Here is an 18,820-nt window from a genome sequence, read left to right as displayed (position 1 = left end):
ATTCTAACTATTAATTATAAAATTCCCAAAATAATATATCGGGTTTCGGTAATGTCCGCCAAATATTCCTCGCTTGACGGAAAGTTCGCTCTCTTGCCGCGAAAAAACGAACCTACGATTGTATACAATTAGCCGGCCGGTATTTTTTTATATCAATTTAACGTCTATTCGAAGCAGTAAATGTTCTCCTCGTGAACAGTTCGAATTTTTCTTACGTTCGATCTAAGAAACAAAGAAGTATGTATTTAGTGTACTCCTTAATGTGTTATTCGTATTATTTTAGAGGTTAAGTATTTAAAAGAACAATGAAAACCTATCATTTATATTAATTGATTATCAATAATGGAATTTTAGAATTATGAACGAGGTAACCTTACCTCCATCGCCAAATTGGTACTTGAGTACTATATTAGTATGCTCAAACGACGGTACCATTGCATGGGGTTCTAAAAATGCAATTGTCATTGGAAAACATGCGGTGGATAGCAAGATTTTCAAGTTTGACATCATTCCAAATGCCCATGACATGAAAGTAAACTCGCTTACCTTTTCACCACAGTTTGGTCAGTTCGAGAAGAACTGGCTGGCTTCGGTAGGAGGTGACTACGTCGTTAGAGTATGGGACCTGGATACCTTAAGTGCGATAAAATCGTACTCATGTATTGATGTAAATATCTTTAGTTATTTTCAAATATTAAATGTTTTAATATTAAGTAAATATCATATTAATGATATGCATTTTTTAATCATTTGCAGCTGGAACAAAAAATGATATGCATGGATTGGTCAAAAGCGAATGTCAATGTGATATGCTGCATAACCAGTGATGGATACGTGGTCTCTTGGAACATAACTTACAACAGTGCTCAATTAATTTCATTAGGGAAGTTTAATGCAACCTGCATCTCTTGTTGCCCACATGATGCTTATCTCGTGGCTGTTGGTGGAAAATTTGGTCTAGTGTGCATTGTAGATTTACATGGCACGGGAACAGTAAAGTACAAACTAAGGGGTCATGATAGTGAAATAGTAAGTCTGTCATGGTGCCCGACAGATGTCAACGTTTGCGAAGGTACCGATGCAAAAGATATGCTTTTAGCTTCTGGGGCAAAGGAAAGGTGAGTACGGGCAATTGAGGTTGTATTACGGCTCTGATTTCTATGCAGTTTTTTATTGTGCATGAATATTTTTTTAGATCCATTTACATATGGAAAACTGGCAAAGATGCTCGTTACCAAACTGACCTTGTCCTCCCATCTGGTCCACTGCATTCCCATCAGCACAGAAGCAAATTAAGCACAACTGTAGGCAATTGGACCGTAGTCAATTGGATCAAGCCGAAACTTCTCTTAGCAAGTTCAAGTTGGGGAGAACTCATTTCATGGGATTTTTCCCTCTGGCAAAAAACGAAAGTTCCTTGGAAACTGGTTCATGGTCACCATCTCAGAGGATTGTTTTGCATTGTCGAAGATATATCGGGACAGTCTGAGAAGGAGCTTCCTGAATCCTCGCCTGACGATTGGAGATCAAACACAGAGAAGATGGAGTAAGTAATACGGCTACATATTAAGTCTGCCTTGCAATCTAAACATTTCATTTATAAATATTTCTTATAATTTTGTAGAATAAAGATTTGGACAACTGCTCAGGACCGTCGAGTGCTATGTTGTAAATATGATGGAGATAAAACTACAATACTTTGTGACATGCCTACTCAAGCTGGTTTCGTGTACTGTATGGCTGCTTGCCCCTTGGATACTTCACGCATAGCATTTGGTGTGGGTGATATGATGTTACGATTATGGAATTTGTCCGAGCCTCATGAAAACACATTCGACATAACAGTATTATGGCAAAAAATCAAAGGAAAAGTTATGACAGTGAGTACTCCTTTATAAATCAAAAGTGCCATGTAATAGTTATTAAAAATAACAATGACTTTAGGTATCATGGCATCCAGAAAAAGAAAACCTGTTAGCGTTTGGTACTGGAGAAGGTCGAGTTGGTGTGTTTGATGTAAATGTAAATAAACCACCGATCTTGTATAGACAGTATCACAGATACAACATCTACTCACTTGGTTGGGGTCCTGCTCCGAGTCAGAAACCTGGAAAATATTTTCTGTTCTCCTGCGCAGACGGAGAATTAGTCTATTATGATCCTGAGAAACCGAATCAAGGTAACGAGTTCACCTTTTAATACCAATAGTTCAACAATAATTTAAATTTTCTTATCAGAGCCCAAATCCGTGGTGAAGAAAGGATGCACGGAATTTTCATGGAAGCCAGATTTTACATGCTTAGCACTAGGCTTTGAAGATGGGTAAATATTTATTTTCAAACTTTAATTACTAACTATTTCCATGCAATTTTTTCTAGAAATTTCTTTGAGGTGACTATTATTTTAGGACTGTTTCATTCCTTGATCAAAAGCTTTCGAAATGTGGAAAGACTATCCACTCGTTGAAGAAAGCTGTTTATCGCCTTGCTTGGCATCCATGCAGTACAGCCACCGATCTAACACTTTCGGCCTTTCGAGACTATCTAGCTGTTGCAATAAACGCTAGCACAATTACCGTCTTTAATATATCTAATACATCTGCCGATGCAGTTGACTCGATAACAGATCAATTAAACGATGTATCCATTAAGGACGATGAATCCATAAAGTATGACGTAGTGGCCACATTGAATGGACATGTGGATAAAGTCGTATGTCTGGCTTGGAGCCCTCACTTTAGTGGATACTTAGTATCTGGTAATTATAACAACTCTGCCCAGGTAACAATCCAAACTCGAAGAATTGTGAAATCTATATTTGATAGATTTCATTATGTAAAGTATCGAATGTTTCTCTAGGTCTGGAAAATTGAAACCGAAGAACTGTTAGGTACATTTACTGGGCATTCGAGTCCTGTGGTCAGTTGCATGTGGAGTCCCTTGGATCCTGATTTGATCATGACTGGATCAGCTGATTTCACTCTTCGTGTTTGGAAGCTTTCTGATCAAAAACCTGTACTGCCCGCACCCAGGTCAGGAAAAAAAGCTCGCTCTAAAAAAGCGAAAGGAAAATCAGAAATGATTGAGAAAACTCAGGAGAGTGAAGTTGTCGCGACCATTGCAGAGAGTCCTGTGGATGGGACCGTGGAAGTAATACAGCCGATCCATCGGACGAATGGCCAAAGTACTTAATTCATACAATTAATGTATAGAAACATTATTCTGTAGCATTAACTAATCCTATCATTCAATTCTTAGTGTTACTAAAACTACCGGCTGCGAAGGAAATTCAGAAACAAAGAGGAAAGAGGATAACCTACTTCCCAGGGTACGCAAAAATCACTCATGACACTTCGAGTCTTCTCCTGTCGATGAGATCACTTCTTCAAAGTGCAGACACTAAGAAGGGCGAAGACAGTCCTGATAATTCCGAAGTGACAGAGATGCCTAAAAATGAAGAACTACAACCGGAGCATACAGAGGCCTGCTTGCCATCTCTCTTCTGCGAAAGCAGGGAAGATCTCTTATCACTGCTGAACTCCGAAAGTGAGTAACTCTTCCAATAATTTCGGATACTTTCGTGTCGTCTAAATTTCATGATCTTTCCTCGAATTTCAGAGAAAATACATTCCTCAAAGGACCAGCACAACATAGCAACCGAGATGGACATGTGGAGTAATAACCTCCGAAAGAACCTAGAGTCAGCGGTTAAGGAAAGGCGTTTAAATGATTACTTGGTGTCTCTCGCGCCTTCTCTTTCCTTAAGGTAGGACAAAAATTTTCCTCTATTGCAATTGAATAAAAAAAAAAGAGAGAGACAAGGAAGAGGAAAGACATTGACATAATTTGTAGAACGTGGCAGGAGATGTGCGAAGCCTACGCTGACCAACTGATCTTCGAAGAGAATATACCCAAGGCTGTGTCGTACTTATTATGTATCCACAAGATTCACAAAGCTATTGAAATCTTCAAAAATGCCAAGATGTATCGAGAGGCATATGTCCTGGCCAGGTGTAAATTAGACGTTCAGAAAGATGATCCACTTTTGAAAAGCTTGCTGGAAGAGTGGGTCAATATTGCTATTAAAGATGGCTCCCTCGAAGAGGCTACTCTGTGGTATACTTTCTAGCAATATTTTTCAACCCTGCCTCTCTCAAATATATTTTAATAAACTCGCTCTTTCAGTTACATTAAATTAGGAAATTTCTCTGTGGCTGCCAAGACGCTCGGACGACGAATCGACTCTCGTTATTTAGAACTAGCGACTGAATTAGCATTTATAGCTGGCGATGAAAAACTCGGAGAATCTTTGATCGATCAAACCATCACGCAGACTTTGCTTACTTGTGATTGCAAGAAAGCTCGGGCAATGATAGAGAAATTCCCACGAGCAAAAGTATTAATTATTTTTAAACGTTTTAAATAGTGCAGATCAGAGAACGTAAGATTAGTTTATTAATCACGCTTTTCCTTTGGCAGTATTACAAGGTGCATCTGGATGCCTTCGAGAAGCTGCAAGAAATCCTCGCCAATAAGGAACAGCTGGTAAATGTGTCAAAGTGGCTCTCAGGGAACTCGGAATACAGCTTGCTGGATAACTTGAAAAATCAACAGGAGAATTGCTCCTCCTTTTACGAGAATTTAATGAAGTACAATTGCAACCTCATTACAGACAGCAAAGTAAAGGTAATTGTTTTAGGACCGATCCTGAAAATATATATAAATTCCACCTAGTTTCTCGGTGACTTTATTTAACGTTAGTTTATGATGGATGATTTCCAGATGCGAGTCAAAGTCAGCCATCAAATCGCTTTAGCTGCGATCGCGGATTCGGTGGAAAAACAGCTTCATCATATTGTCACTGCGTTGGGCAGTATTTCTCAATTTGAAACGACGTATTCTCAGACATCTTTGGAGAAAAACAAAAGTGTACTCTTGACGGTACTGAGTAGTCTGGATGCAAAAAGTCCGATGGACAGTGGAAGTATATTCAACTACGAAGGAAGCTCTGTTGCAAAGAGTCTACGAGCTTATCTATGCTTGGGACTCTTGAATTGGCTGACCGATGAAGATGCAACTGAGAAGGATGAAGAAACAAACAGTTCGCAAAAGATTGAGGTTATAAATTTGATCGAGAAATATCTGGAGGATGGTTTGGACCGCAGGTCGGTTCTTCATTGGACGAGGACGAGTGAGATTAATAAATTGGAGACTGCGCTGGCTTCGTTGATGGGTATGCTTTGCTTTTAACTTTAATAAGCTTCTGTCGATACAGTATCAGTTAGTTTCAGGAAAGGTAAATCAACCAGAGGATGATTCTGAACAGAAGCCAAGTGATGAAAATACAACGTCTCTCATGGAACAACTGGATCAAGCAAAGAAGGAAAAGAACAGCTTCCTGGAGGAACGTATCTGCACTCCAAATCCTATGTTAATATACAGCAAGGCTACTAAACTGGGTACGGAGGATTATCCTCTGGAAGATAGTATTAAGACAAAGTTCTCAAATGCTTTATTCAAGATCTGGACAGCAGCTGTTTCGAATGACAAGTAAGAAGGATAGTCTTAGAAGTATTTACAGTGTATACCATGTACAGATTTATTTTATTTTTCTATGGTAATGAAGCAGTGTTTTGTTAAAAAAATCAGATAAGTTACTCTCGAGTTTTTTTTATGACTGTATATTACTTCAAGATGTTACTCTGCTGTGGCAGAAATCTTAATTGTGAATGACGTATGAACGTATTTACATGATAATTAATATACCTTTTCATTGTCTAGTTATATGTTGTCATTTGGTATTTATTCTCCAGAAACAAAGTTCTCTATCATTGCCTGCACATACATAAGGTAATTTTTGGTGCCACGACAATCCACCGATGATGCCGATAGTTGTGTTAAGAACTACCTGTTTAGTCTTTAAATTAGTAACTTTAAGGAGATTGTCGGGTCTTCCGATACTGCCAACTAGATCTTCATTGGCTCGGGAAGCTCGTATTATCAGACCACCTTCAATATGTGGTGTAAACGACTCAATGGGTCGACTGTCGAAGAAAAATATTTTATGTATTCTACAAATTTCTTACTGATAATTCAGGGCATAGTAGTATGTTAAAAATAATTCCAGTTTACCTAGGACGTGTTACATCCCATAGAAGTAATTCACCAGCTGCCAAACATACTATTTTTAAAGGGTTTGGTCCCCAGTCAGCTGATGGCAGTGGCAGGATTCCAGCATCCAAGGACATAATTGCTTGCAGACTTCTAACATTGTACAAATGTATCAAACCATTTTTCTCAGCTACCATTAATTTCCCCGATTCCTCGTTGTGCCAACAAGTGCTCACACCAGGGGACGTTAGTCGGAATGTTGCAATAGATTTTTGATCTTCCTTTACAGCCCAAATTTTACAGGTGTGGTCATCCGATACTGAAGCCAAGAGCTCTCCCTCAGGTTCAAATGCAATAGAATTGACATAGTCACTGTGACCGTCTAAGACCTATGAGAAACGACATTAGCAAGCAGACAATTCATTTGCATTGGATCTTTTGAAATTACCTCGTATACGTCGCTTTCGTTTAAGTTGCTACTATATAATCGAATTTTGAAGTCTGCACCTGCCACGCAGAGTGATACAATTTTCGGAACAACACTAAGCGATGTTTCTGGACTCCAAGCCATGGCATGCGGTCTCGTAGCATGGTGAAAAGTCCTAACCGGGCGGTATGAAATATCTTCTAGCATATCGTCTTCATCCTAAGAATAGAATGTTATAGAGTTTTAATTGAATTAAGGGGAAAAAACTTAACAAGTTTAAATCCAAACCTGGAATTTGACAGTGCCTATAATAATTTCTTTATCCAGAGCTATACTGATTAAATGTTGTGACCACTCATACGGTGACAGCTCCACGCAATAAATCTGTTCAGAGAAATTCAGCCTGTAGGTAGGAGAGGCTTCTAACGCTTCCTCCATTTTCCGAAAAAGATACTACTTTAATCTTGATCTAGTAACACCTGTACTAATGGTATAAATATTCTCATGTTATTTTATAGATACCGCGAGGTTATGCCCGGTAAAGACCGTAATGAAACTCCCGCTTTTTTGTTGCGGTAGAGCAGCAACTTATCATCGTGATCAGAAACGAGAGATCGTAGTTTCCTCGTTTTCACTAGATGGCGCAGTAGATCGAGTAAGAAAAATGTCGTTCGTACATCATCTAGAAACTCTAACCTCTTTGGCCTTCAAGCCGCGTCCAAGATGGTGAGTTTATCGCGTGGCGCTTACTCTCGTTGTAATCCGTCTGTCTTCGTAGCATCCGTCAATTAATTTAAGTGGATTTGTGCAGAAATTACAATGGAGAAATGTAGCATTGGCTCGGATGCCTTATTTTATTTCGATTTTTCTCCTGCCGAGTTTACATTCGAATAAGTGACGGACATAACCTTCGATCGTTACCCGCGCATACGATGTTCGGGATTTGGCGATTGATCAGCCCTCGTGCTTACTTTGGCTAATTTTATTTCTCTTTTTCACAGTCGACGCATAAGAAGAAGACCAGGAAGCTTCGTGGACACGTAAGCCACGGCCACGGTCGTATAGGTAAGGAACTCGTCGGAAATCGTAACGTGATTTGTTTGTGAATTAATTTTTCGATTTTTAATGCGACTTAATTTTGTCAACAGGTAAGCATAGAAAACATCCTGGCGGTCGTGGTAATGCCGGTGGTATGCACCATCATCGCATTAACTTTGACAAATATCATCCTGGATACTTTGGAAAGGTAATTTGCTAATTCCTTTACTTGGAGCCATTTTCATTAATATTCTCTGTTTGCTGTAATTATTTTTCTTTTCTCTCAATTTAGCTTGGTATGAGGAATTATCATCTGCGCCGTAACACAAAATGGTGTCCAACGATAAATTTGGATAAGTTATGGACGCTGGTGTCCGAACAGACTAGGCTAAAGTACAAAGACTCCCCTGACGGCAAGGCTCCAGTTATCAATCTTGTTAAAGCAGTAAGTAATTACCTAGAGAAATGTTTAGTTGAGACTGAGCTGATGGGATTTTATTTTCTCAGGGTTATTATAAATTATTGGGTAAGGGACGACTTCCCAAGCAACCTGTTATCGTTAAGGCCAAATTCTTCAGTAAACAAGCAGAAGACAAGATTAAGGCAGTCGGTGGAGCGTGTGTCCTGTGTGCATAAATAACAAACTCTGGGTATGTTAAATATGTTTGGTTTTTAAACTATTTTGAATTTATTTACTGTATGATGATTTGTGAACGGGCGGGCTGAAGAGTGCGTACAACACTTTTCCTCATGTTGAGTGTTCCTTTCTGATTTAGCATATAACTAAGTTATATTATTTTTTACATTAGTACATATGTGAAAGTTTTGGTATTTCCTTCCAGGTTTACAGAGTTATACATTTTTGGTACGATCGCCACTACTGTACTGTTTTTAATAAAGAGAGGAGACAGAGATATACCACATTAGGTGTGTGAATGTACCTTTATTTATTCCAAATGTTAAACTTCGTAACTAAGAGTTGTAAATGAATTCAGCATAATTTAAGTTTTGTTTTAGTCTTTGATTCTTACGATTGTTATGTTACATGAGGTGGAGGGGGTGGTATTTGTAATCCTGTAGCTAACAGAGCTGGAGGAGGTGGAACTGGGTTAAACATAGGCGGTCGGGGTGGTGGAGGTACTGGCATCATCGGAGGTGGAAGACCTGGACGAATTAATGGAACCGGTGGTGGTGGAACTTTACCAACAGAAGGTTTCTCGTTTTTAAATGCAAACTGAAGGAAAAACTGTTTAGTGTCCTTGTTCCAGTGAGTCCAAAATTTTCCCTCTGCCTTTTCCACTTCTCTGCTAGGAACCTAAAACAGAATATGTGTTGTACAAAGAGTAATGCACCTTAGTACTATCACGTGGCATATTTAAATACCTTGAATGCTATAGTTTCATAAGGTTCTGCAGCAAACAATAAATATTGCCATTTACGATCTGGAGGTTCTACACGTTGTTCATAGGCAGACATAAACCTGTGCCTGGGAATGACGTTATCGGCAACTTCGGGATAATCAACTTGAAAAAGCAAACTTTGCTGCCCAGACTCGGGATCTCTCTGTTTTGTAACCCTGTAGCCAGGTCGTCCGATTTTGACAAACTTTTTCGGTTCAACTCTAGGTTTCTCGGGAGCTAATGTTTGCGGTGCCTCTTTAGCTTCCTTTGCAGCTCTTCTGGCTAAATTAGCTTGATGCTTTTTTCCCTGTGTGTGCGCCAGATAACTGCCCTCATTGTTATGCAAAGTCAAGCATAGCTTGCACTCATACGAGCCCAAATGGTTTTTCATAAAATATGGATCTTTATTAAGATCTATCGTTTCGAGAGCAAGTTGCCGAAGGCGTTCCCTCCTGTCGCGATTACTCTCTGACCATGATGCCACTCCTCCTCCACCGGTTTTTCCTCCAGGTCGGTTTTGAAAATCCATTTCGTGATGCGAAGTGCCTAAAAGTTAATGGATATGATCGAATTTTAGTGAGCCAAAGCAATACACTGGATAACTCTTGTCCTCTAATTTTCCACATTTCTTACCTTATTTAAATGTAGATGAGTAAACAGAATTTTTTTCTTTTCAGTTAAATCTGGTTGAACGATTAATATACTCTCGAATGAGTCCTATCAACACTTGTTAGGTTAGGACGTTCTGTCCAAGCAGGGTTGGTGTAACTAAAATAAAAAATGCCATTGGGGGGTATCAGATGGTAAGTGCGTTAGCCGTCCATAACCTCCACAGAGGGCAGCACGGAACGCGATCGCGCGACCCTGCCCGCGAGCAATCTCTGAACTCATCTCTGGCGGAACCTGTACGAACTATGTCCGTGTAAAGAAGTGTCGTAACTGTGTTTCGAAAAATACTCTATGCCCAACGGTCTCTGTCGAAGTGGGGGAAGAGAGTCGCCCGTCTTTAAGTATCTCTTGTCTATAGTTTATTTTTAGTGGTCGCTCCGAAACGAGCGTTTCGGTGCGGAAGAATTCGGAATAATTGTAAATATACCTGCGGCTCGGCAAGTGTCACTGGATTCTGTCGGCTGCGATTCTCGTGAAGAAATCGCGCAGGTGTTTCGAGGAGAAATGCCGAAGTGACGCCAGACAAAAGGGGGCCATTCCGAACGAGCCAAGCCGAGGGTCCATCGGACTAACGCTGAAACGGTAAGAAAATCCCGGAGATACTTTCACTTTTGTCGAGTTTTCTCGCATCCCGCGAGTCCTCGGCTCGGATACACGATACTGTAGATTAGTTTTGAATCTCTGTTATCTTTAAACGAGCTACAAGACTCGACCGGTTAGCCGGCCTTTGTGTGGAAGGCCGCACCGATGTAGTCAACCTGCTTCGCGGCGTTTCTTCGGTTCTAATTCCCTGGAATTATTTCAACACCTGGTTTCGACCCTTTCAGTTTGTTTTCAACTTGAGACTATTTCAGTTTCTTGGGGGATAATTTACCCGAATTTATTTGTGCCTTTTGTTGGAGGTATTTAAAGAGGAAGTGCTGCACGACGAAAGAGGAAAGCGAGTTGCCAACTGAGGGCAAGGAGCTGTGAAGAGTTTTATGAAAGTTCCTGAGATTCTTAAAATTCAGGATCCTTGGCGATGGAATTAGGCAGAGTCACTTTTGACTCTCTGTATTTTGTGAAGAGTCGATAGGATGGGGGATAGTATCTTGGCTTTGTGAAAGTGCACAGTGACTTCTTTTAAAGCACCGAGTACGGTGATATTCTACAAATGTCATGTTGATTTTCAGGTCAGCTTTGCTCATGTTCCTTCGAGTCGTGTCGCACCAATAACCAAGCCACTGGTTCCAAGAGAGTCGAAAGTAGCCAATCTCTATCTTTAAGATAAGACGTTCATCCGGATTCATTCAAGTGGAATTTTCGCTCTATTCCATATCAGGAGACATAAGTAAGTCCTCCAATAGTGCCCATCCCAGCTCTCCAAGATGTACGCAGCCTGCAAGTGTTTAAACGTCTCGATAAGGTCGCGGAGTACCGAACTGCAGAGGATCGATGTCGAGGATATGGAACTAACTCCGATGGAGCGTGCTAATCCATTCTTTTCCGAGGTAATATTAATGAAGTCTTCGATGTGTAATGATTTGTTTATATTGCTTCACGATATTGGGACAAAGTTATCCACGTATCATGTACCTTTGTAAACAGAGCATTGCAACGATACCAGAATTAGAAGGTATCACCAAAGAGCAATCAGGATTAGTAGACGTGAAAAATGTCGGTGCATGGGTAATCCATAGGTGTTATAACTGTTCACTGTACACCCATGCAGTTCACAGAGAATACGGTGCCGCCATGGTCCTGATTAATACCAGTATAGTTGTAAGTACATACTGCAGAGATAATACATTTCAAGTGCGTTATGCTATGAAAGCAAAGACTAGATGCGTAGTTTTGCTGAAATAGTATACTCTCCATATTGCGTGCCAATATGTCATGGCTACGAGTGCAAAACAGTGCAACGAAGTGACTCTGATAAATAATTCATTAATGTAGCCGATGAATTTACGCCTTGAGGAGAAAAGACTATATAGGCGTTACGACAATCGGCTCGAATTATCATAGAGATACGTAGCGAGAGAGAGGAAACGTGTTTTCTCAATAATACCGCTTATATCTTAAGAATCGCCTCAGCTACATTAAATTTATTAGGTCAGGTAAAGAACATATCTTATCGGTAACTTAATTAACTTGTTTTCTTTTTTTTATGAAGATCCACGAGCAGCAGATGCTTGGAGAATTCTTTCGTTATCTGCCGGTACTTAATACTTTAGGACGACACAAATGATATCTTGGAAAGCAATTGTACATTGCCAATATTAGCTTCGTTGCTAAATATGCCTCGATGTTTGCTCTTATTCATTGACACTTACATCATTGCTGTATATAGAATCATATTAACGTAATTATAACGTGATATCCCGTGTTACCGTTGTGACAATTTCCTGTTTATCGAATTTAGTACCAGAGGAAATTATCGACCTGCTGTTTTAATGAATTTCACACTGTCAGTGAAACACCGCCTCTATTTATAGATGTCTTCCGAGGAAATAAACAAGTTGAAAGCCAATCCAGATTACAGTCCTGTGTTCAGGATAGTGATAGATCGCAGCACATTGGATGATGTCGATCTCCTACAAACACCAACCAGATTTTCTGGTAAGGCTTAATCGATGACCCCAACATTGTTTTTGAACCTGAATTTATCGCAATTGTTTCATTAAAACATTTTAGCCACGCAGTTGCCCGTTGCCCTGCAAATGGCACTTGGTAGTCTTCAGCAACAGCTGGACGAAGCTGTTCAGAGACAAGCAGCCGATGCAGAGGAGAAGATACGCGCTTTCACAGCTCAGCAGTATCAGTTGCTGGAGGAGTTCCGTGACAGGGCTCACATGGAACATCGATTCTTGGCAAGGTACCATAAATCACTTCCCTAATCCCTCGGAGCCCCACTTGTGATATTCATAATAATATATTCTCATAAACTAAACCTGTCCATTTGCAGATTGATCTGTACCCACGACGAGAACAAGCCAGCCGAGGTCCGAGAAGCTCCCCCGGCGTCTCAGGATAGTTTTAAGGCAAATATAAATGACATAAGCACCGTAAATAATTCCGTAAATGCGAAGCCGCGCGTGGCGATCGGCGATACCAAGGTCGTCACCGATGTTACTGTCAGACAACAAGCTACGGCTAAACGCCAGAGTAATTTTCAAGTTGTACGTGTCTATATTATTTAATTATCCACTGTCATGAGTTTGACGTTTACATCGGTTGAATGAATCTTTTCAGAACGGAGTCATCGACAAGAAGGAGTCGCTGAAGCTGCAGCCGAAGGAACCTAGCAGTTTCGACGCCGAGGCGATGTTCACCCTGGAGGGAATGGATGATCCCCTACCTTCCGATCGCCCTGCACCTTGGGACGAGGAATCCGACACTGACGGTACTTCCAACAAATATTTCCATAGTTCATTTAAAAGAATGCACTCTCGTTAACACCTTGCTCATGAAATTCTGTACACTGACGTGTACCTTGTCGTTAGACTCAGGTCACGACGAGGGCATTCACATACCCCGGGGTCAGAGAGGAGGTCATCCTACACTGGCCAAGTCGCTACCGGTCAGTGTACCTGTGTTTCCTTCCTTCGTTCGCAGGAATATGCAAGACCAAGATGACGATCAGGTTTGGATTAACTCTTTTATAAACTTCTCCACACTTTTCATAACCTCTCTGAGCACATGCTCGGTCGCATGGGTGATTTCTTAAATTCTATGAATCTGCTGTATAAAAATTAACGTGGGCCCTGTATCGCATCAGCTCTCGAGGGATCCCCTCGACCCACACAATATTCGGGCCTCGATAAAGGCCCTGGCCAAGAGCGTTCATGGCGACACGGTTTTTGGAGACCTGCCACGTCCTCGATTCTCCACTCAAATCTGACTTTCCACTCGTCTCGAGCCTCGCGACTCCCCAGCGAGTCGTCACGACCTCGTCGTGGGTGCCATCCGTTGACGGGAGGGTCCGACGTCGACGAGAACTCGTGGATGTTGAGGCTATGGAACTCTATTTTGTGAACACTTGAGGGTGCGGGAGAAAAATGGAGAGGAGAAAGAACGAGACAAAGGGGAATTTCCGACTCTCAGGCTGAGCCAACTCGAAGCTGCGTTTTATGTGGCTGTTATATCACGAGGAAAGTGAGAGAAAACCGAGTAAAAAAAAAATATATATATATATACGTATGTAAACGTATATGCGTTAAGTAGAATTAGGTTGTAACAGACTATCGCGACAATGGGCGCTAATTGCTGAGAGGAGATGGAGAAATGGAAAGAAAGGACGGTAAAGGACTGTTTCGGTGTCAGGATAAAAGATTTTATTTTTTAATAAGTTTAGATGGGTTGTTTTTCCCCATTTCATGGGGTCAAAGGAAGATAGCGAGAGACTGCTCGTTGAATATGTCGCTTCGGATTGTGATGGTTACTTGTACAAGTTAGGGATATTATTTGTATTCTGCCGCCCGAGATGGATCAGCCCTTGGGCACTTGGAATTTCAGATTTAATCTCTCGTATTCGCAGATCTCGTCGATGTAATTTCATGAGGAGGAACAAGATGTCATTGCTCGATCCACTGATTGTTATCGAACCGAGCATGAGTTATCATTTTATGGTCCTCGATATATTATCAATTGGTATAACGATCTAGACTCTAGTGATCCCCCGATGTTAGAGAGTTTTGTCACTTGCTGGGCTGGCCGGTACCGACTGATCCCACTTTTGCAACTGATTATAATTTGTTGAAACGATACAAAGTCGGTATACCCCTGTTGCTTCGTTACGTACACATTAACTGTGTCAGTGTATATCTTATTTTCCATACCAGCTCACGGGCAGCTTTGTTACGTTCTTTAGGCTGACAATTGATAAACTGTTTTCGTTTGATCATGATCAGATTAAATATATATATATATATATACACGTGTATGTATAAATAATATATCAGTATATTTTAATTATACATTTTGCCAGGCAGAATGTGGCAGCAGCTTTGATGAGTCTCGCGCATTTTTCTAGCGCACACGGATGATCGTAAAAATTGCTCTAACCTAATTTGGCCTTACGTAATGTATCATTTTTATAACGTTTAGATACATTTATTTTTCTACGAGAGTGTATCCCAATTACTTTAGAGTTTTCACCGCGTTGGCTCCGACTAGCGGTTATGTTCAGTTTTGCAAGTTATTTCGACAAGTCATCCTAGTCTTAACGATAAAGAACCATGCAACAATGTTGAGCACCATTGTGATCGCCTCTTGTCCTATCTGATGTTAATCTTCGAACGTTTCATCGTTTTGCAGCCGAATTTGTTATAGTAAATTCTTTATTCTACCTTTTTTTACTGCAGTTATACCGTAAGTTATCGATTGTGATCAATCTAGGTTATGCCTGTACTGTACCCACCTGCGTAATTTATGTTTTATACCGAGTATCAGTTTTTCTTTTATATATATATATCGTTAAGGAAAATCTGCAAGAAAAGCCTGGAGGGTAACTGTAGGAGCGATTTCATGTCATTTTATACCAATGATTCCTTGAAGAGTTCCGTACTAATTGCTTTGACAGGGAAAGAACGAAGCATCTCTTTCGTCATGTTCATGCCTACGTGTTTGACATTTTTCTCCTGGCGTGTATTATGGATTTTGAGTGTGTTAAATAATCCAGTAATAAGGCCAGTGAAATTCACTTGCCATCTCGACTCGATAGAGTGGCTAGATCGAAAAAGGAAGACTCGATGCATCTTAACGGAATTCGTGAATAAGTGTATACATAGATATAACTGTGAACATCTTTTCCTTGCAATTTGCAGATATCTCCAAGCGCGTATTAATTAATAATCGCGGACTGTATGACTTGATACATCCTTACATATTCATTGTAAGCATCTTTTATAGATTTGTACTGTTAGTTTCTTGAAATTTTACGAGCATAGTGTTTCTTACGGTACTCATGTAGAGTGTAACGAGAAGAATTGAAATGGTGTTAACGAGGAAAAGAAATATGTTGTTGCTTTTGTTAATGCATAAATGGCATGCAAAAGGTTGACAGTAACTGACTGGTCAAGATAAAGAATAACCGGTGGGTGTACAATGAAAACTTATATCATGTACCATAAGAAAGATCTATCGAAATAAAGAGAATATACTGATGTCATTATGGGTAGTTTAAATGTCTTTCGAACGAAAGAGATATTGTATTTACAACGTGATAACGACTTTAAAATGACATTACAATGTAAACTTTATTTGCTTGCCCCAACAATCGCTGTTATTATGGGAACGCTTGGGGGTCTGTACAAAACTGAATTTTTTCACAAGTCGAGTATATCTTTCGATGGATCAACTTTTTTTTTTGTATTCCATCGGTAATATTATTTAGTCACTGATGTATTAGGGTTACTGAATTACTGAACATTATTGTACAAATCGATCCAGTAATGTGTAACATATCGAGTCTCGTTACAGAGTGGATAGTGCGTTCGTAGTAAATAGACCTGTCTCACAGAGACAAATCTCAAAGTTGTCCGTGATTTTACGGTATCTGTGTTTCGCTCGAGATATTATTTTTGACACTGAGAATGTATGGTGTCATTTCTCGATACCGTTTCTTCTGTTTCCTCCTCTGCACATAAGTTGTTCTGATCAGCTGTACTTCGGAATAAATTCTACGGTGCACTTCAGGGGATTTCTTGTATATATTGCATAATAATATATCAAAGGCAAATATTTGCCTTGACTTTACTACAGGGAAAATGTAAAGTGCGAATTATTACCGTCTGCAGGAAATTTCGAAAATTTGTTATCCCATAGGATTTCTCCGAAGTACAGGCTTAACATTTCGTCACTATCAGTGATTCACCACAGCTTTATTCTTAGTTGCAAGATCCATTTGCACAGCGGCTACTGACTTCATGCCCTCGTTAATTCCGGACAAGTTAGACTTCCACGCAGCCAACAAGTCTCGCAGTTGCATCCATTGTGGTCGACTGAATGTCCTGTGCATCGTACTGGAAATAAGAACTTTTCGTCCCCCTTGGTCCATCCTGGCCCGTACAAGCTTTGTTTTTAGGACTGCAAAATAAATCTCTCGTAATGCCAACTGATTTCTAGACTATAGCGAGGAAAAAAAATATTTTGAAGTTTGTTGAATGTCTCGATAACTTAAAAGTTATTGACAAACTTCCAAGCCAGTACTTATTCTATTTATATCCCCTACGTAGAGAAGAGTTACCATCGAGTAGATCAATAGAACAAATTGCATATAGGGTATGTTGTATGCTAATTCCCATTATTAAAAAATTAAACTTACCATCGATAATGAAACTTTCCACTTCATCTTCTTCGATCTGTAGTTCAGTTTTGATCGTGTCAAAAGACATTTCCGGATTTGTTTCCGCTAGTTGCATGAAGGTCAGTAACCGCATTTTCTTCATGTTCTGCTCATGGCTGAGACCTATGAGAAGGTATTAGCTTGTAACTCTTTAAATTATGTAATTTCATGTGAAACAACTTCTACGTACCCACAGTATGCTCGACGAAATCTTTATAATTCTTGTAGAATGTTAAATATGCAGGCAACTTGTCTTTTACGAATATTAAAAGGAGATCATGTATCAGTTCTCCTTCTAAGAATCTTACGGGTTTCAAAGCAAGTAACGGATCAAGCAGAAAAGTATTAGGATCCGCTAGAGCTGCAATAATACAACGTTGTGCATCTTCTCTTGCTGCCGAAGCATTTTCTGCAGTGTAGGTTCCCAATAGTTCTACCATAACTGCTGCTGCTTGTTCCCTAAATAATTTTTTATCATAAACATTAATAATTTAATAATTCCTTCACTCTGAACAGTAATTGAAAATCTACCAAGAAATACTGTAATAATATTTACCCTTGTTTACAACTCAGGAGTATCTCATGCAATAAACGTAATAATTTTTGCATCTGCTCATTGGATGGTGGATGAGGTGCGAACTGTTGCTTTAATTGGTCAACTCCACTATATACTGCCTTCACTTGATCTACATTCCGCGCAATTTGAACTAAATGATAGTAAACGTGATATCTCATTGACGATGCTTCATCGAGCGATTGGAAAAGCAGCCATAATCTGCAAAAAATTTTATATAGCTACCATTTTATATAGTTGTGCTAACATGTAGTATAGAATCTTACGCTTTGAGGCACACGAATCCAAGCTTATATCCAGGTGCCTTCGTTAATTTTTCACAAAAAGCTAGAATTAAATTTTCTGTGCGATCTATAGGAATCTGCAACACAATAAGAAATGTATAAATAACCCAAATTTCATGGATATAGAAGGTTTTCAAAATGTAACTTACCACAACCAGAATTGACACAATGTCATTAAGGACCGTTTCAATTTCAATTTCATTTCCTTCTTTAAAACAGGCATCACATACTCCAATGATCTTGTGCAAATCATCCTCGATACCCCGAGGTGACTTTTCTTCGCTTATCTCAGCGCCAAGGCTTTTAAAGTAGACTCTTAACTCCTGAGCCTAGAAACAAGCAATTGCATTAAAGTATCAGTCCCCTCTACAAACTACCCCTTAATAAAACCGTTAATAACCTTCATCCCGTTTCAAAATAATATATTATAAACTCTCTGAATTCAAGATCGAACGTCTAAACGAACGTTTAATTTTTTTGTTGCATCTCATTACAACTTACAGATGCATAGCACGCTGCCTAACCTAAAATCCTCATAGCCGGCCTCTTGGTGAAAGAATAACCCCCACGCGTGTGCGTAGACTTATTAGCGCCTTGAGTAACAATAATACTTAAGAAAGGTTTAAATTCTATAAAATAAGTATTAATACCTGATCCTCGAGGGGCAAATCCATAAAAATTGGAGGCGCCTGCATTTTGATAGCGCTTACCACGTTTCAGCACAGTGAACGCGACAGCGAAAGAGCTTCGCCATCTTTGGCTTCCAAGTTGGCCAATCAGGAGCTCGGAGAGTTCTCGTCAAATACATGCACACTTGACACGTATTTAATGACGTTGGAATTATTTCGAGATGCGCTTTAATTTTTGGACAGAAACTTTCCCAATCCTTATCTTCTATAAATTACGAGATGCTTGGAAGTCCTCTCCGATTTATGTCATAATCTTTGAAATAATATTCTACGTAAATCAAAATGCGCTTTGTAAAAATTTGACA

General features: G+C 39.8%; 6 protein-coding genes across 10 annotated transcripts; 3 read left to right on the top strand and 3 right to left on the bottom strand.

Annotated features, from left to right (window-relative positions):
- Positions 1-144: 144 nt before the first annotated feature.
- LOC105699357 (gem-associated protein 5) lies at positions 145-5,783 on the top strand. 3 transcript variants are annotated; one of them, XM_012424265.2, is made up of 16 exons: positions 145-237; positions 355-667; positions 757-1,118; positions 1,196-1,546; positions 1,625-1,880; positions 1,945-2,179; positions 2,238-2,322; positions 2,408-2,780; positions 2,859-3,183; positions 3,258-3,545; positions 3,618-3,765; positions 3,852-4,115; positions 4,185-4,395; positions 4,479-4,685; positions 4,782-5,232; positions 5,285-5,783. In XM_012424265.2, exons 2-16 carry the CDS (start codon positions 359-361, stop codon positions 5,551-5,553), a joined length of 4,134 nt encoding a protein of 1,377 aa, XP_012279688.1. In that variant the 5' UTR covers positions 145-237; positions 355-358; the 3' UTR covers positions 5,554-5,783. The 3 variants fall into 3 exon arrangements, with proteins under 3 accessions (XP_012279688.1, XP_012279691.1, XP_012279689.1); XM_012424268.1 differs by lacking the exon at positions 145-237 and adding an exon at positions 244-285; XM_012424266.1 differs by lacking the exon at positions 145-237 and having other exon boundaries at positions 327-667.
- On the bottom strand, positions 5,775-7,151 carry LOC105699363 (nucleoporin Nup37). Its single transcript, XM_012424277.2, has 4 exons — positions 6,826-7,151; positions 6,559-6,756; positions 6,132-6,499; positions 5,775-6,043 (listed from the first exon to the last, which is right to left on the bottom strand). Exons 1-4 carry the CDS (start codon positions 6,973-6,975, stop codon positions 5,791-5,793), a joined length of 969 nt encoding a protein of 322 aa, XP_012279700.1. The 5' UTR covers positions 6,976-7,151; the 3' UTR covers positions 5,775-5,790.
- Positions 7,152-7,158: 7 nt separating this feature from the next.
- On the top strand, positions 7,159-8,501 carry LOC105699367 (60S ribosomal protein L27a). The gene is made up of 6 exons (XM_012424282.2): positions 7,159-7,263; positions 7,539-7,602; positions 7,686-7,783; positions 7,868-8,020; positions 8,083-8,225; positions 8,418-8,501. The coding sequence occupies exons 1-5, from the start codon at positions 7,261-7,263 to the stop codon at positions 8,209-8,211; spliced, it is 447 nt and encodes a 148-aa protein (XP_012279705.1). The 5' UTR covers positions 7,159-7,260; the 3' UTR covers positions 8,212-8,225; positions 8,418-8,501.
- On the bottom strand, positions 8,495-9,735 carry LOC105699364 (splicing factor 3A subunit 2). Its single transcript, XM_012424278.2, has 3 exons — positions 9,609-9,735; positions 8,959-9,521; positions 8,495-8,890 (listed from the first exon to the last, which is right to left on the bottom strand). Exons 2-3 carry the CDS (start codon positions 9,502-9,504, stop codon positions 8,612-8,614), a joined length of 825 nt encoding a protein of 274 aa, XP_012279701.1. The 5' UTR covers positions 9,505-9,521; positions 9,609-9,735; the 3' UTR covers positions 8,495-8,611.
- A 252-nt stretch (positions 9,736-9,987) lies between these two features.
- LOC105699535 lies at positions 9,988-15,792 on the top strand. 3 transcript variants are annotated; one of them, XM_012424621.1, is made up of 9 exons: positions 9,988-10,226; positions 10,966-11,134; positions 11,232-11,405; positions 12,119-12,242; positions 12,318-12,498; positions 12,589-12,802; positions 12,876-13,026; positions 13,127-13,266; positions 13,402-15,792. In XM_012424621.1, the coding sequence occupies exons 2-9, from the start codon at positions 11,012-11,014 to the stop codon at positions 13,522-13,524; spliced, it is 1,230 nt and encodes a 409-aa protein (XP_012280044.1). In that variant the 5' UTR covers positions 9,988-10,226; positions 10,966-11,011; the 3' UTR covers positions 13,525-15,792. The 3 variants fall into 3 exon arrangements, with proteins under 3 accessions (XP_012280044.1, XP_012280047.1, XP_012280046.1); XM_012424624.2 differs by lacking the exon at positions 9,988-10,226 and having other exon boundaries at positions 10,994-11,134; positions 12,589-12,664; XM_012424623.2 differs by lacking the exon at positions 9,988-10,226 and having other exon boundaries at positions 10,994-11,134; positions 13,133-13,266.
- Positions 15,793-15,861: 69 nt separating this feature from the next.
- On the bottom strand, positions 15,862-18,654 carry LOC105699536 (eukaryotic translation initiation factor 3 subunit M). Its single transcript, XM_012424625.2, has 7 exons — positions 18,477-18,654; positions 17,976-18,155; positions 17,809-17,903; positions 17,525-17,743; positions 17,159-17,427; positions 16,948-17,091; positions 15,862-16,709 (listed from the first exon to the last, which is right to left on the bottom strand). The coding sequence occupies exons 1-7, from the start codon at positions 18,519-18,521 to the stop codon at positions 16,486-16,488; spliced, it is 1,176 nt and encodes a 391-aa protein (XP_012280048.1). The 5' UTR covers positions 18,522-18,654; the 3' UTR covers positions 15,862-16,485.
- Positions 18,655-18,820: the final 166 nt, after the last annotated feature.

Source organism: Orussus abietinus, unplaced genomic scaffold, assembly GCF_000612105.2.
Source record: "Orussus abietinus isolate OABI.00-Male unplaced genomic scaffold, Oabi_2.0 scaffold8, whole genome shotgun sequence".
NCBI lineage: Eukaryota > Metazoa > Arthropoda > Insecta > Hymenoptera > Orussidae > Orussus > Orussus abietinus.
The sequence above is the reverse complement of the archived record's forward strand: the minus strand, read 5'-3'. Positions and strand labels throughout refer to the sequence as shown.